This window comes from Vidua macroura, chromosome 15, assembly GCF_024509145.1.
Source record: "Vidua macroura isolate BioBank_ID:100142 chromosome 15, ASM2450914v1, whole genome shotgun sequence".
Classification (NCBI taxonomy): Eukaryota; Metazoa; Chordata; class Aves; order Passeriformes; family Viduidae; genus Vidua; species Vidua macroura.
Genome location: NC_071585.1, coordinates 2,141,311 through 2,158,283, shown reverse-complemented (window position 1 = coordinate 2,158,283; position 16,973 = coordinate 2,141,311). Strand labels below are relative to the sequence as shown.

The 16,973-nt window shown below is 50.4% G+C and overlaps 1 protein-coding gene across 1 annotated transcript; it reads left to right on the top strand.

The window, feature by feature from the left end:
• Window positions 1–26: 26 nt before the first annotated feature.
• DNAJC18 (DnaJ heat shock protein family (Hsp40) member C18) lies at window positions 27–14,426 on the top strand. Its single transcript, XM_053991106.1, has 7 exons — window positions 27–141; window positions 263–408; window positions 1,738–1,923; window positions 4,604–4,716; window positions 6,501–6,610; window positions 8,290–8,462; window positions 11,926–14,426. The coding sequence occupies exons 1-7, from the start codon at window positions 104–106 to the stop codon at window positions 12,048–12,050; spliced, it is 891 nt and encodes a 296-aa protein (XP_053847081.1). The 5' UTR covers window positions 27–103; the 3' UTR covers window positions 12,051–14,426.
• Window positions 14,427–16,973: the final 2,547 nt, after the last annotated feature.

Below are 16,973 nucleotides of genomic sequence, written 5' to 3'. Positions count from 1 at the left end.
CCCCGCCGGCGCCGCCGGGCCCGCTCCCAGCAGCCCCCGCGCACAAGATGGCGGCGCGGGGCGGCGGGCGGTGAGCGCGGGGCGGCAGCGGCCGCGGGCCGACATGACCTACACGGCCGAGCAGCTGGACGGGGTGCAGCGGTGAGCGGCAGCGCGGGGCCCGCGGGAGCACGGAGGGCGGCGGGGAGGGGGAGGGTGGAGCCCGGGGAAAGGCGGGGAGCGGGCCCGGGGCGCCCCGGCATAACCCCGTGTGCTCCCTCAGGATCAAGCGATGCCGGGATTACTACGAGATCCTGGGCGTGAGCCGGGACGCCGGCGAGGAGGAGCTGAAGCGGGCGTACCGCAGGCTGGCCCTCAAGTTCCACCCGGACAAGAACCGCGCGCCCGGAGCCACCGAGGCCTTCAAAGGTGAGGGGGCCCGGGGGGCGCCGTGAGGGCAGCGCCGCTGCAGAGGGGCCCGCCGGCCCACGGAGCCGGGCGGGGTTACGGACACGGCAGCGTCCTCACGGAACCCTGCTGCGGCTCGGCAGGGTTTGCATTTCTGTCTGCAAAATGCACGTCTCCCTTAGAAACGATGGGAAATGCATCCCAGGTCTCATTCCCAGATACTTCGGAGGAGCTTTACAAGGGTCTGGAGGGATAGGACAAGGGGGAATGGCCTCTACACTGTCAGAGGACCGGGATGGATGGGATATTAGGAAGAAATTCTTCCCTTTGAGGATGCTGAAGCCCTGGCACAGGGTGCCCAGAGAAGCTGTGGCTACCCCTGGATCCCTGGAAATTTCCAGGGCTAACTTGGATGGGGCTTGGAACAACCTCGTCAAGTGGGAGCTGTCCATGCTGGTGGCAGGGGATTGGAATGAGGTGATCTTCATGGCTCCTTCCAACCCAAGCCATTCTGGGATTCCATGATACTGAAGAAGGTTCAGAACTTGGAACTGACACTGCCCATGCAGGAGAATTGGGTGTTTGTCATCAATAACTACTCCTTGTCAGGAATAAATTTTTATTTTATATATATGTATGGGAATATGAAATTGAATCCAGTGTGCTGTATCTGTTATGCTGCAGTGTTACTGTGTAAACTCATACATATTTCCCCTTTCCATGCAGCCCAGCACAAGGAAAGCCAGTGATTCATTCAGTCTGTTAAAACAAGGAGCTTCTGGAGGGCTTTTCTTTATTTGTTTGTGTTTGGGTTGTATTTGTCTATGAACTTGTTCTGTCAGAGATCAAAGAAGATGAGCCGAACAAACCCTTCTGAGCGGTTGGATGTGAAGTGTGAGACAGATGTGCCACACAGCTTCAGGAGCATCTCAGCCAGCAGGAAAAACTTGGGATAGCCCTATGCATTTTATTTGTGCCTGCAGTTATTAACTTTGTGTTAATTGTCTGTGGGATATGGAGGTGCACTCAGACCGAACTTGCATTTGGCTTGAGCTGATAAAATGCTCCATTCTCACCCAATTTCTTGGCTGAAGTGAACTCTCATGTCAGTTTTACAAATATTTCAAGTCTCTCCATATACTTGGACCCTTTGTGTTTCTCGTGGCATCAGTGACAGCAGGAAGTGGTTTCCATCACAGGTAATGGCAGGGCTGTTACACATCTTTTGTAGAAGTATCTCAATCTTTGGTCAAGCACAAATTTCCTAGGCTTGTTTGGGCTTTTTTTGCTGCTCCCCTTCCAAAAGTGTGAGCTCTGGGAATGTAACACTGGTTTTAATTCCCTCTCCAGCAATAGGCAATGCCTTTGCAGTTCTGAGCAACCCTGAGAAACGGCTCCGCTACGATGAACTCGGGAGTGACCACGAGCATGTCAGCACTGGCCAGGCCAGGCACTACAATTACTACACAGAATTCGAAGCAGACATCACACCAGAAGAAATATTCAATGTGTTTTTTGGTGGGCACTTCCCTACAGGTCAGTACCTGGCTGCAGTGGTTTCAAAGGGCAGTGGACTGACTAACCCTGAGGGAGCAGCTGGAGCTGGGCCAGGGCAGGCTCAGGCTGGATTTTGGAGAAGGTTCTTCCCCAGAGGGTGCTGGCACTGCCCAGGCTCCCCAGGGAATGGGCACGGCCCCGAGGCTGCCAGAGCTCCAGGAGCATTTGGACAGCTCTTCCAGGGAGGCACAGGGGGATTCTTGAGGAGTCTGGGCAGGGACAGGGGTTGGATGATCCTTGGGAGTCCCTTCCAACTCACCATATTCTGTGACTCCACAAACCATGAGGAAGTTCAGCTTCCCTTGGGACTGCTCAGGCAGTTCATGATACATCTGAAAAGAGCAGAAACCTTTCCACATTTGATTTCTGCCTTTGTTTTATCCCCTCCATCATCTGAAGCCAGTAATGGTATGGGAGGTAAAACAAGGTGTGAATGGGAAGGGATCAGAGTTGTTTTCCATGATGGTTGGACTCAGTGACCTCAGAGGTCTTTTCCAACATGAACAGTTCCATGCCTGGGTTGTACTTGTGGCATCTGACAGCATTCCAGGCCCAGCTCCTGGAGCTATGGTCTCAGGGGAAACAGGAGCTCCTGTGCCTCACAGCAGGCTGTGCTGTAATGGAATTACAGCCTGGGAGCTCAGCAAGTGCTGCCTGCCAGGAAGGGAGCCAGGATCCAGGGGGTGTGCAGGATCAGTGACACAGCAGTGAGAGCTGCACCTGGAGTAGCTCTGCATGTCTCAGCCCAGCCTTGGCATTTGTATTTGTAGGAAAAATAGAAAGATCCTGCAAGATCAGTGGATTAAAAGGAAATCTGAAGGTTATGAGGACTTCAAGGGCCTTCCTGGCAGCATCTAAAGAATTGCTTTAGCACTCCTGGGAACTTTTCACCTCCAAGGTGTCACAAAAAGTGAGGTGCACACCACTTACTACAGCCTGAAGACACACAGATGAGTAGTTACCTACTAAAGCTTGCTGTGAGTGGTGCATCTTGCAGCTAAGGGGACCTCAGATCCCAGACTTGCACCAGTGGATATGCAAAGCCAACCCCAGCATGGTGTAATTCTAGCTGGAGTCTGCAAGTTTTCCATCTCTGACTGTGCAAGGAAGTGCACCTGGATGTGCCCTGTGTGGAACTTCACCCTCGTGGAATGGGCCTGTGGGGGACAGGGATGATTGGAGGAAATTGAGGAGCTGTGGGAGGATTTGGATATGGAGCATGGCAGGTTTATCAGGGAGACTGGCATGAAGGAGAAAATGGGAATTTTTGGCAAAGCAGCAAAGAGTAAGAAAATAAAAACATAATTTTGTAGTGGTGTTGGTAGTAAACAAGAGTTTCCTCACTGGCTTTTGAGGGCAGGTTTATGGATTTATTTTAACTGAGCAGTTTTCCTCTATGGCTATTCCATGGAAAAATAGTTAAATTTAAAATGTTAAATGTGATAAAACTCAAAGGACTTGACATTCCACTAGACAGAGTGTTGCAGTTGTAATGAAGAGAGGCTACAAGTTCTTGGCATAGAAAATAAATGCACATGGAACAAAAGAAACTGCTGCCAGAAATCCTTGGAGAAACTTAAAATTTGGGAAAACTTTTTTTCTAGGCACCCCTATAAAAGTCATTCTTCTTTTCCCACATTGGCTGCTTCTTTCCAGAGCTTGATAAAATCCTGTCTGAGCAATGTTGAAGGATAGAAAGAAACTTGCTTTTTTCCTAAAAGAAACTTTCCTCCTTGGAGCCAGCCTGGCCTGGCTCACTGTTGGAGCTCTGACTGCACACATGCCTGGAGCTTGGAAAATCCTTGAGCAAGCAGTGGAACAGGGGTTTTGACACAACAGCAGAGGTCACCTTTGCCCAGGTTTCTTGCAGAATTCTTTGGGAAACTCAAAAAAAGGACAGGATAAGAATATAAAATAATGTGACATCTTTCCCAAGGCTTAAAAATAGTTTTGCATTTCTGTTGTGATGATAAGCCACAGATTTCAATTCTCTAACACAAAGATATTCTGAATTTCAAAAGAGGAGAGCACAGCTATTATTAAGATATTCATATGGTGATAAAATCAGATCCTGAGCTTCAAATTGAGGCAGCAAATGCAATTCTTCCCTCATTTTAGATTTTTTAAAAATAAATCAACTGCATTCTGTGTGCAAGAAAGAAAATCTTGAATTGTTCTCCTTTTTTACTCTTCTTAAATTCTTTTTCTTTATTATAAAATAATTAAGTGAAATTATTAATGGTTTGAAGGCAGAGGAATTAGACATTAGGGTAGAAGACCACATTCAGTAATTACGGGAGACTATAATTCACAGCCTGAGCCTGGTGAAGCAAATTCATTTTCCTGCCACAGCCTTGCAAGTGAATGTGACACAAACAACATTAAAATATGAGATACAATCATACAAATCAGAACATGTTTCTGCAGCTTGATTTAAATTAAGATGGATTGGAGCACACTACAATTTCTTTGGTAGGCTTTTTGGAATAACGTTGTGGTGGTGTTTAATTCTGAGGTGGTTTGTGCTTTTTTTCTCTGAGATCTCCCAGCTGTAATTCAGGCTGTGGAGTATAAACCTGGATAATTCAATAGAAGCTGAGGAATCCAGGTGAGTACCAGCAGCTGGGCGAGACATGAGTCTGTCCTGGTTTCTTTGCAGGGAATATCCACATGTTCTCCAATGTAGCCAGAGATGCTCACTATTACCCACGGAGGCACCGGGCCGAGAGGGCGTGGACACAGGAGCCAGAGGAGGAGGAACACAGGCCACAGGTAGCCAGGAGAAGAGATCTCCTCAGCTTAAATATTTAAACATCTCAGCAGGGTGAGGGATCCTCTTTCAAAGCCAGGACAAACCCTCCCATGCTTGAGTGCTCAGTGTTTGTCTTCAATGGGCCACAGCCACAGTGGATGCTTTCTTTGTCACTGGATTGGCTTTTATTAACCGCTGCTGTAAAGATCCATGGTATTTATAGCCTCTCAGGCCCTCCAGTTTCTGTCACTGAGGGTTTTGCTTCTGCTTGCTTTTTGCAAGCCCCAGTGCTTGGTAATCCAACAACAATGACTCCAAATGGGGACTGGTGGTGGATGTGGAAGTAGTGGTTTGTCCTCAAGGTGTATTTAATTCTTCAGTAAATGTGCACCCAGGGGCTGCACAGGCCTCTTCCGGCTGGGGACAGGATGGGCCTGGGACACATTTCTGCCAGCTGAGACTTCCAGATGAGACACAAGGTGTCCTTTGCTGTCAGTGCACATATGCACCTGCCACCTGCCTTGGCAAGATCTTCCTCTGGAGACAGGCTGTTAACCTCCAGGGATCATTCTCCAAGGAAAATGAGTTTTGCCTTGTGAGTCTCAGGCTCAGGAAAAAAACCTGGTACAGCTGACAGACAGCTAAGCTGGGGGAAGTGAATCCAGCCCCTCATTTCAAGAAAGACACTTGAGGGGCTGGAGTGTGTCCGGGGAATTGTACAGAGCTGGGAAGGGGCTGGAGCCCCAGGAGAGGCTGAGGGAGCTGGGAAGGGGCTCAGCCTGGAGAAAAGGAGGCTCAGGGGGGACCTTGTGGCTCTGCACAACTCCTGACAGGAGGGGACAGCTGGGGGGGTCGGGCTCTGCTCCCAGGGAACAGGGACAGGAGGAGAGGGAACGGCCTCAGGCTGGGCCAGGGCAGGCTCAGGGTGGGCAGCAGCAGGAATTTCCCCATGGAAAGCGGGGTCAGGGATTGGGAGGAGCTGCCCAGGGGGGTTTGGAGTGCCCATCCCTGGAGGTGTCCAAGGAAGGGCTGGAGGTGGCACTGAGTGCTCTGGGCTGGGGACAAGGAGGGGATCAGGCACGGCTTGGACTCGATGGTCTGGGAAAGATTTTCCAACCTCTGGGATCCTGTGAATCCTACCTACTGCTGCATCAGGAATCCTTGTTGCTATCCCAGGGCAGAGGGCTCTGTGCCTAAATAGCTGCATATTATATTTTCCTCTGCATAATAAAAGGCATTTTAGAAGCCAGTTTAGAAAGAAATGGAAGAGTAGAAGGAAAGATCAGTGTTTTCTCTTTGATAGTGTTTCCACTCTTTTGTTCTGCTAAATGAATCCAATGAAAAGCCCCAGTGCTTGCATCTTGTCTGAAGTTACACTGCATGGGAGCTCTTAACCCTTTACTGCTCAGGCATTAAATGCAGGGCTTGGGCAGAGGCTGAGGTCTTTACACTGGAGAGCAAATTCAGAGGCTGCAGGAAAGCTGTAGGCACACAGGAATTGCAGGGTGTTGCTGCAGGCTGGATTGGACACTGACAGGTACATTAGTGCAGTGGGTGCTGTGAAGGAAGGGGCAGAGGAAAAGATCATGGAAAGAAAATTGTCTTCAAGAGTGTTCTGATATTATTAATAAAGGTTATTTAGAAATTACAATGTCTTCCCTCTCAAAATCCCAAAGTACTTCCTCTTTTTTCTTCAAAGTTTACAGGTAACGTTGTTGATCTGTGACTGATAGCCTGGCTTCTGTGAACAGGTGCTTTTTTCCATCTCTGTATTTTCTTAACTGCTAATCTTTGTACTTTTCAGAATTCATACTCTGCATTTATCCAGTTGATGCCGGTTTTCATCATCATCATAGTGTCAGTTATAACCCAGCTGATGGCCACCAACCCACCCTACAGCTTATTCTACAAATCGTAAGTCCTTTAAAACCACATTTTTCTGCTGCTGCTGTTTGCAGTATGAAGGCAGATGGAAGTTGGGTTTGATAGCAAAATGCACATTAATGTTCTGCTCTTTATAGGAAATGTTACCAGTTTGTAAATAAGGAAATACCAACAGCCTGCACTGGTGAGTTCTGAGCACTGTGAAGTTACCTGTGGGGAGATTCAGTGCACAGGGTGCTGAACTGTGAGGGTCAGAATCCTTCTTCAGCTGGCATGGAATGGCTTTGCACAGTGATACAGGATGGGGAGTGTGGATGTAGATCAGCCCCTCATCTGACCAAACCCCAGAATCTGTGGACCACCCCTGAGGTTCCTCTGGAAAGCAACTAAAAAATGAAACCTGTGGTTTGCAGTACAAATCCAAATCTTTTCTGGAGCATGAATTCCACTGGAAGCTCAACAAATCGTTAAAGCCTTGAAATGCCCTGGTTTAACCTCTCTAGAGAAGCAGGGCCCTGGGGGCTGGTGGGCTCTGGGAGCAGAAGGATCCCACCAGAGCTGCTGTGCTGGGAGCTGGTGGGGCAGAGGAGTACCCACATGCTGCTCTCAGCTTCCAGGGCTGGAGGAGGGAAAGAACTGACCTGGGCTGGCCCTTACTGAGAGAGGAGTGGGATTGGCAGGTTTGGGGCAACTAACAGAGTGCTCCAAATAGTCCCCTTGTTCCCTTCTAGGAGTAAAATTGCTCAGGTCCAACTTTCCCCTCCTCTCCTCTGCCAGAGCAGCCCAACACCCCTCATTGTTTTACCACATTATGTCAGTGTGAGGCCCTCAGTAAAGAACAGGAGGGTGGATGTTTTTTAGAGTGTTTTTTTTTTTTTTTTTTTCCCAGGGAGTGTTTTTGCTATCTGCCAGTCCCATGTGAAACTTCCCACGCTGCCCCCACAGCAGCTGAGCTGCTTTTCTTCTCTACCTCCCCTTCTCCTGGTGATGGGAGATAGTCAGGCCTGAGCCTGGTTCAGAGTTAGGCTATTTATCTAGATCACAGCCTTAAAACACTGAACAGCCTAAAAACTGAAAGAAACTGGGGACACCTCTGAGACACAGGGAGAAGGAAAAGAGGAATCCAGGAAAAAGGGCCAAACAGGATTCTTTTGAGTGTAACCTTTGTGTTTTGGCTGCCTGCCTCTCTCTGTGGGCAGTGATTTGAGCAAAGGCCTTGGGTATCTGCTCAAATAAGGAAATTCACTCCAGGAGTGTGGTTTAACCCAGTGACTCTCTCAGAGGGGCTAATTCTTCCTACAGTGTGTTTTCCAGCCTGTTCCATGCCTCATTTTGCTTACGTATGATTATAAAACCCTGAAGAAAAGTGTAACTAGAATCCCCCCTGCTAAGTTTTATTTCTACTAAAGGATCCAAAAAATGGGAAAATCCAGATCCAGCTGCATTGTGCCCTAAGTTTTTATAGACTCTGGGATATTTTCCTGTGGTTGTAGCAGGAGGGTGGATTCTGTTTGTACTGCACAGCGTGCTGTCCCTGAGATTGTAGTTTCTTGACTGGGTGGTTGAGGGAGCCATAATCCTGCAGAAATGAACTGTACAAACATTGCTGTAAATGTTTTCCTCTGGAAATGCTAATACGGAGAAATAGCTCTTGATATTTTGAGGTCTGAACTGCTGAAGCATCTGACTTCTCCCTGCTGCTCCCACAGGTCCATAGGCCACGTTGTCAGCAGAGAAACAGAGAACTTGCAGGTGCCTTACTACGTTGATAAAAACTTTGAAAAGAATTATCAAGGAGCAGAACTTCAAGAGCTTGAGAAAACAGTTGAGAAAGATTACATAGACTATATTCAGACCAGCTGCTGGAAGGAGAAACAGCAAAGTAAGTTATTTCTGTCTCAAGGGTGTTTCAGGGGCTGGAGGGTGGCTGTGCTTCACAAATCTCTGCTGTTTTTAGCCTCAGTTTCCAAGCCTTGTAACATATCGGCCTTGCACTGGTTTAAGGTGTCTCACATCTGCTCTTAACACCGAATTTGCTATTCTTGAGATCTGTCAAAATCATTTTAAGTGGTTCTGAGAGATGAGTGGAAAGTAGTCTTCACCATTTGAGACAGTTTTTTCCGCTCAGGTTTTATGCTTGAATAACCCTTAGTGATGTTTTAAACATACAGCCCACCACATTTATCTAGCCCTGACAGATTGCTAGGCTGGAAAAGATCTTGAGACATCACCTATTCCATGTTTCCTGTGCTGGAGCAGAATCAGTTTTGCTTTGACTGGCTCCACAAAAAGTTTCTGTAACTTTTTCCTTAAAATTTCTCCAGGAGAGTCCAGAGTGTGTCCAGGTGCTTTTGGCTCCCTTGCAGTGGGCTGTGCTCCTGGTATCAGTTTTCAGAGCATGCTTCTGTGGTTTGGGTGTTATTTGCATTTTCTATCTTTAGCTGAGTTGGAGATCATGTTTTTCACAATTTTCAAGTCTTTCAAAAATAAGAATTGAATGCAGAAAGGAAGAACACAGATGTGGGCATTCAAAATCATTATTCTCACTCAGCCCTGAGTGGATCAGTGGCACAAATAAAGGCATGTTAACTCCATATTTTATTGCTTGTTAATTGCTACTAATCTGGTTCGTTGAAGAGACAGCAAATTCCTCCTGTTTGCAGAATGATAAGAAATAACAGAAGTCAAATCACAAGGAGTAGCTTAGACTGGGATGTCATGACTGGTTTTATTCACTGATTTTATTCACCTAAAGAGCTCATCACCTTCAAATGAGTCAACACCAAATAGTGCTGTGTATAAAGGAAGTTGGAACAAGTTGTGTGAATGTACAGTAGCAGCAGACAAGCTGCTTTCACATACTGGTGGGGGTTTTTAATGGCTCTGTGCAGAAAAGTCCTCAGCACACTACTAAAAAGTATCTTTGCACTTGTTTTCAGTTTCTTTACCAATTTACCTAAAGAAGGCTCATTTAATCCTAAAGGAGAGGTAACAGTAGTGTTGCTGACTCCAGGCTCTTTACAGGTGTTTGATGGGAAGGCTTGTTTTGGCTTACTTTATATAAAAATTGCCAATCCTGCTTTTAAAGAGAGATAAAAATATGTAGGCTCTGAAGTTAAAAAGGAAAAGAACATATAATATAAGACCATAAAAGCCCTGAAGTTTTTGGTGTGTTTGATATGTGAGCTTTGAGTGTCTGTGTCTCCAGGGATAATGTGGATGTTCATACTCATAAATGTACGCTTGCTGAAGGGGAGAGTTTATTTCTCACAGAAAAGTCCCTTTAATTGACCTCGTGCAACTGAAAGCCACCACGCTGTCTCTTTCACAGGGAGCTGGAGCTGAGGAGAGCCCAGCCCCAAAGAGGGGACAGGGTTTGTGAGTCTGAGAGAGTCCAGGAGTCAGGGAGGGGAGATGATCCAGCCTGGAATGCCAAGTGCCTGCCAAGCCGTGCTCCTCCAGAGCTTTGTACACTCAGGGTTGTGTTAGTCACCAGCTGCAAATACATTCACAGCAGCCACAGTAAGCATAGCCTGAGGCCACTGCTGTCATTAAAAACTCACCACTTTCAGAGTGCTTCCCATCCTGGCCATAGCTGAGACTGGGCTGACCTTAGGACAGTCATGTTTGTAAAAATAAACTCTGAATACAGGATGGACTGCTGGGGAAATGTTCTGCAGGTGCTGAGGCAGTTCTTAGTCAGCTGTTGCTGCACAGTGTTAGTCCCTTAATCCTTGCTGAAGTGTTGGACTTGATGTGATGAGCTTTTTGTCAGTTGAATGTCTATTTATAGTACATTTGTTGTGTTTACTAAGGGCACGTTTCCCTTGAGCACCAACAAAACAGACAGAGATGAGTAGTTCAGGAACAGCTTGGGTTTTAAAGTCCTTGATTTTAAGACTTGAAAAAGCATTACCTGGTGTCCAACAACCCTAAGGAAAACCTTTAAAATAATGGATTGGTTGTGCATTGTTCAGCCAGTCAGTTTTACAGTGCTGCAGCAGACTCTCAGCAGAGCAATGTGTGAAAGTTGGGTGTGCTGTGGGTTTGGGTCTTCTGAAATCTGGGGCACAGTTAAGCTCAAAAAGCACATGCCAGGTTTTACAGGAGATGGCTCAGTTGTAAAGTGAGGCTGCAGAGAGCTCAGGGTCACAAAAAGGCAACTGAAAACCAAATCAGGATAGTGTCAGAGAATCATGGAATGGTTTGGGTTGGAAAGGGCCTTAAAGCTCATCCAGTTCCACCCCCTGCCATGGGCAGGGACACCTCCCACTGTCCCAGGCTGTTGCAAGCCCCGTCCAGCCTGGCCTTGGGCACTGCCAGGGATCCAGGGGCAGCCACAGCTGCTCTGGGCACCCTGTGCCAGGGCCTGCCCACCCTCCCAGGGAGGAATTTCTTCTGTATATCCAGTGTAAATATAGTTGGAATGCAATATTTTAGAATCTCCTTGAAGAAAAGGCTTCAGAAGAGCTACTCTGCAACAGATTGAAACACACAAGGAGCAAATGTGATGGAATGAACGCTGTCAAAAGTGCAGGGAATAATTTTCCTCAATTGGATAAGTGTAAACTGAGATTCTCCACTGCACAACTCCAGGGACTCTGGGCTCAGGGACAACTACCTGAGCCTGTTTTTTACTGGAGGCTTGACAAGGCTGTGCCTAGCACTGCTCGAGTAGCATTTTGGTTATAAACCTGTAAATGTATTCCTGCTCTAAAATGAGCTGTTCCTGCCTGTCAGTTTGTGAAGCTTTTCAGTGAGTGGGAGGAGGGGTTAAATGGCTTTAAATTTCAGTGGGACAGGGACAGAGGACGTAAGGCATGAAAGGATCTATTGAAGTTCTTTCCACTCTGAATAATTTTGTAAAATGAGGGGCTTGTAAGGTGTATAAAAGCTCTTTGAAAAATTGAGTGTCATCAGGTAGCCTGTGCTTACGGAGATGTTGACCTTTTCAGGAGTAACTTACTGCTGTTCTCCTCGGTGCAACTAATCCTGCAGCCAAATTATTCTGCAGGGAGAAACCTATATTAAGACTTCCTCAGCTAATCAGCAAAAGAAACTTCTCTGAATTACTGGGAGGAAATAATTTAAACAATGGGATTACTTCAGTTTTATGTGGCTTTTGAGAAGAAGGGGAACAAAATGCAAAGTACATTTGAGATTGTTAATGAAAGGGCAGGGAGGCCTTTCAGAGGAGTCCCTTGGGTAGCTGTTCACCTCCCTGGCTTCAGTACTCACCAAAATTAAAATTTAAACGTGCCACAAGGATAACAAAGCACTTAGAAGCAGTTCTTTAAAGGAGGCTCAGGACTTCATCCTAACACATCTTTTTTTTCATCTTTCAGAGTCTGATTTGTCCAATTTGGCCAAGCTCTACAGAGATGAGCGGTTAAAACAGAAAGCAGAGTCCCTGAAACTTGAGCACTGTGAGAAGCTCTCCAGTCTGATTGGGATGCATAAAGGGGGCTGACCAGGACATACACGTTCCATACTTTTATTTATTGGTGTTTTAACTTATGTTTTTATTTTCCTCCATGTGAAAAGGAAGGAGTCTGTTGTAAAGAGTCTGGATATTGGAGTCCTTCTGCAGGCAGTGCAGAGAGGGGCCGGCACGAGCTGCAGGGCTGCTGTTTGCTGTAATATATCCTGTACATTAGATTTGGTTCCTAGGACCAGTGGCACTTTGTAAATTCATTTTCCAGGACACACTCTGAGCTCGGACCCCAGCTGCGTGGGTGGTTTGTCTGCCATCCAGGCTGTGTGTGCTTCCCAGGAGAGCAGGCTCCTCTCTGCTTCCCATGTTTCCTGTGGATCTGCTGCTCTGGATCCCCGCACAGCGCCGTGCTCGGGGCTGGGTGTCACCTTCCCCTGTCCCTCCGGGCTGTGCCACAGAGCTGGGGTGGTTCCAGTGCAGGAGGGACAGTCCCTGCCTGAGGGGGGTCCCGAGCACATTCCCAGCTCTCCCACTGTCCCAGGGATCAGGCCAGTGCTGCTCCAAGGGAGGGCTGTGCCCGTCCTGACACCAGCATGGGGGTCTGGGAATTGTACCCATCCCAGTGTCTGCCAGACTGCTGGGAAAGCAGAACTCTGGTCATTCCCTCCTCTGTTTCCAGTGGCATATTTTGAAGCTGGCTGTTCCGTTCTGGTTTTTATCTGCACACTCCCCCAGCTCTCCCAGGATCCTGCATTTTCCGGTACAGTTCTCATGTAGCATATTTTTACTCTGTTGAGCAACTATGAATGTTTCACTATAGACATGATATTGCAGAGAAAAAGATCCATGTGGCAATGTCCTGTTTTTTCTTGATCCTCCTTCACACAGCCAGGCCTTGAAGGGCAGGTTGGTGCTGGGTTGTCCTGGTGAGCAGCAGACCAGTGTTAGACCGGTGTTGCTCCAGCTGAGCACCATGAACCCCCCGAGGCACTCTGGTGTGTGCCCTGCATGGAATGAGCTGCTCTTCCAGGGAGTTTCTGCCCAGGGTGGGGGCTCAGAGCAGCACTGCTCCCCTCTGACCCTGGAAATGGGAGTCACTGACACCTGAGCAAGGCTCTGCTGTTGCCACGTGCCTGAAACTCGAGTCACACAGGATGCACAGGTGGCCTTGGCTGAAACCTAAGGAGTAAATGCTCAAAAGCTTGGGAAATGTCAGGATTAAACCTGCCTTTAAAGCTCAGACTGTCCATGTGCTGGGCACTGGTGCAGTGGGGTAGGAGTCCCACTGGATGGAACTGGGAATGTTGGTGCCACAGTGTGTCCCCTCCATGTCCCTGTCCCATCCATACAACCCTAGGAGGTTTGGCAGGAAAGGAAGCTGGGAAAAAACCCTTTTCTGTGGTCTGCATGAGGATGAGGGGTTGGTTTGAGGCCTGGTGGTTCTGCACACGAGCCCTAAACATCCCAGCTGGGAGGAGAACATGCCAGGGGCAACAACAGTACTGTGGTCAGATGTCATAAAAAGGGAAAAAAAATGACACAGTGACTCTGAATTGCATTTTTATGCCCCATTTGTAGGAAGCTTCGTAGGAATGTGGGGAAGTTGAGTAGAATTCTTGGGACACCTGGAACAGGAAAAGCACCGGTGAAAAGGGCATTTTGAGAAAGTTGGTGTGGAACATTCTTAGTGCCAGGGTTTAAGGGCAGGAATGGATGGTGATTCCAGGTTGGTGGCTGGCAGCCCTAATTCTGATATTTCCCACTTTTGAGCACATGAGTGTACAAAAAGTGAAAATAATGTTGCTTTTTATATATTAAATAGCTTGTAGAATATATTAGAAATCTATTTAAGTGGTTGGACTTTATTCCAGGGTTGGGATCTTCATTCCTGTAGAGGGATGCAGGTAGGGGGACCAAATCCGGTGACTTCCTGGACTCACAATGTCCTGCACGGAGCTTGAACTCCTCCACAGCATTTTGCACTGAAACAAGATTGTACCTTTCATCCAAAGAGCTCGAGTACTTGATGGAGACCTCCTGTGGGAAGCACAATCAGCTAGGAAACGCAGGAGGGAGGTAAAACATCCCCAAAAGCAATAAGTGTTCTGTTCCTAGCCAGGGTCAGGGTGCTGTCCTGGTGTGTGCTGTGAGGGAGGGCGTGTGGCTTGGGACCTCTGCGGTGACAAACAGGACAAGTTGTGTTTGTTGGGTGCTCCTCAGGGAAAAGGAGAATCCTCTCTGGAGCCCCTGATGTGGAAATGCGTCGCTGTCCTTCTCCAGAAGGTACTTGCGGTTCTTTGTGGGGCTCTGACGGGAGGAGGGGGTGTTCCTGGGTGCACCAAGCACTTGCACATGGGTTTGTGTGTGTATATATATTTATTTATTTTTAAATAAAGACGTGACATCGCTGTGCCTGTCGTGGTGGTCCGAGCCTGGCGCCGGGAGGGTTGCGGGGGATGGCGGGGACGAGCCCTGGGAGGAGCAGGCGGCTGCCATTGGCCGCGGGGTGCGGGACGTGGCCTCGGATCGGGATCGGGGCTGGGATCGGGATCGGGATCGGGGACTGAGCCCTCCCCCGTGTCTGAGGGGCCGCAGTGCCGGGGTGGGCGGGGCTTGCGTTCCCGCCTTCGCTGCAGGGGCGGGGTCTGCGCGGGCCCCGCCCCGCGGCCTGCACGTGACGTAGAGCCAGGCGGGAACGGAACACGGGATCGGGATTGGGAACGGGACACGGGATCGGGAACGGAACACGGGATCGGGATTGGGAACGGAACACGGGATCGGGATTGGGAACGGGACACGGGATCGGGAACGGAACACGGGATCGGGATTGGGAACGGAACACGGGATCGGGATTGGGAACGGAACACGGGATCGGGATTGGGAACGGGACACGGGATCGGGAACGGAACACGGGATCGGGATTGGGAACGGGACACGGGATCGGGAACGGAACACGGGATCGGGATTGGGAACGGAACACGGGATCGGGATTGGGAACGGGACACGGGATCGGGAACGGAACACGGGATCGGGATTGGGAACGGAACACGGGATCGGGATTGGGACAGAGACACGGGATCGGGATTGGGAACGGGACACGGGACCGGGAACGGAACACGGGATCGGGATTGGGAACGGAACACGGGATCGGGATTGGGACAGAGACACGGGATCGGGATTGGGAACGGGACACGGGACCGGGAACGGAACACGGGATCGGGATTGGGACAGGGACACGGGATCGGGATTGGGACAGAGACACGGGATCGGGATTGGGAACGGGACACGGGATCGGGAACGGAACACGGGATCGGGATTGGGAACGGGACACGGGAACGGGACAGGACCCGGGGTCGGGAACGGGACACGAGAACGGGAACGGGACCGAGGGCTGGGAACGGGGCTTGGAACGAGACAGGTGCTGGGAACGGAACAGGGAACGGGGCAGGAAGAGGGAACTGGGAATGGGGCAGGAGCAGGGAACAGGACAGGCTGGGAACGGGGCTTGGAACGGGGCAGGGGCTGGGAGCGGGGCTTGGAACGGGACAGGGAACTGAGAACGGGACAGGGGCCGGGAGCGGGGCTTGGAACGGGACAGGGAACTGAGAACGGGACAGGGGCCGGGAGCGGGGCTGGCCCCTGGCACGGCGCCGTGCGGCCGCAGGACGCCCCTGCCCCGCCGTGTCCCGGCCCGGCGCCGCTCGCTGGCCCGTGGCTCTGGGGCGCACAGCCCTGGCACCCACCTGGGCATCGCCCCTGTGCCACGGCCCCGGCGCGGCGGTGCCGGGGAGCGCGGCTGCCCCGGGACACCCTGGCACGGGGATGTCACACAGCACCCCGGGGTGTCCCCGTGCCTGAGCTCCCAGGGGCTGCCCCGTCCCGGATGCCCACATCCCTCCTGAACCCGAGGCGGCTCTGAAAGCCCCCGCCAAGCCAGGCCGGCGTTTCCTGCTTCTCCGGAGCTGCAAAAAGTAGCTCCAGCGTGGGAGAGGCACAACCTGCTTTCAGCAGCCACCAGCAGCCTTCCTCCTCCTCCTCCTCCTCCTCGCTGCCCGTGCCAGGCTTGCCAGCACTGAGGGGAGCACGCACCGAGCTGGCACGAAATGCAGGTTAATAAGCAAATGCAGTGGTGAGGCTGCAGGCAGTATTACGCTGGCTTAAACATAAATCAGTGTTTAATTAGCAAGTCTGGCTCAGCCGGGGTCCACCCGCTGTTCTGTAACGTGTTTGTGCCCCACAGGCACAGCCCAACCTGCTCTGGGTGCTGGGAGCTGCAGGTTGGGTTTCAGGCGGCAGGATAAGCCCAGGGGTCTCTCCATGGCCTCCACAGCGAGGGCCAAACCCGGGAGCGGCAGGAGGAGGTGCAGGTGCTGCAGCGTGGCTTGGCTTGGTGGCAGCCTGGGGCTGCAGCCAGGGCAGTGACAGCAATGCCCGGCCAGTTCTGCTGCTCCCACAGCACCCCCAGAGGGGCTGTTCACAGCATCCTTGGGATCCCAGAATCACAGACTGGTGTGGGTTGGAAAGAACCCCAAAGGCCACCCCCTGCCATGAGCAGGGACACCTTCCACTGTCCCAGGCTGCTCCAAGCCCTGGCCAACATGGCCTGGAACACTTGCAGGGATCCAGGGGCAGCCACAGCTGCTCTGGGCACCCTCTGCCAGGGCCTGCCCACCCTCACAGGGAAGAACCTTCCCAAAATCCCACCTAACTCTGCCCTGTATCAGTATGAAGCCATTCCCTGTGTCCTGTCTCTCCATCCCTTGTCCCCAGTCCCTCTCCAGCTCTCCTGGAGCCCCTTTAGGCCCTGGAAGGGGCTCTGAGCTCTCCCTGGATCCTTCTCTTGTCCAGGTGAGCACCCCCAGCTCTCCCAGCCTTTCCCCTGCCTCACTCCAACACTTGTGCTCGGCACAGTCCTTGCTGCTGCTGTGACCCAGGTCACCCAGGTCCTGCTAAAACCAC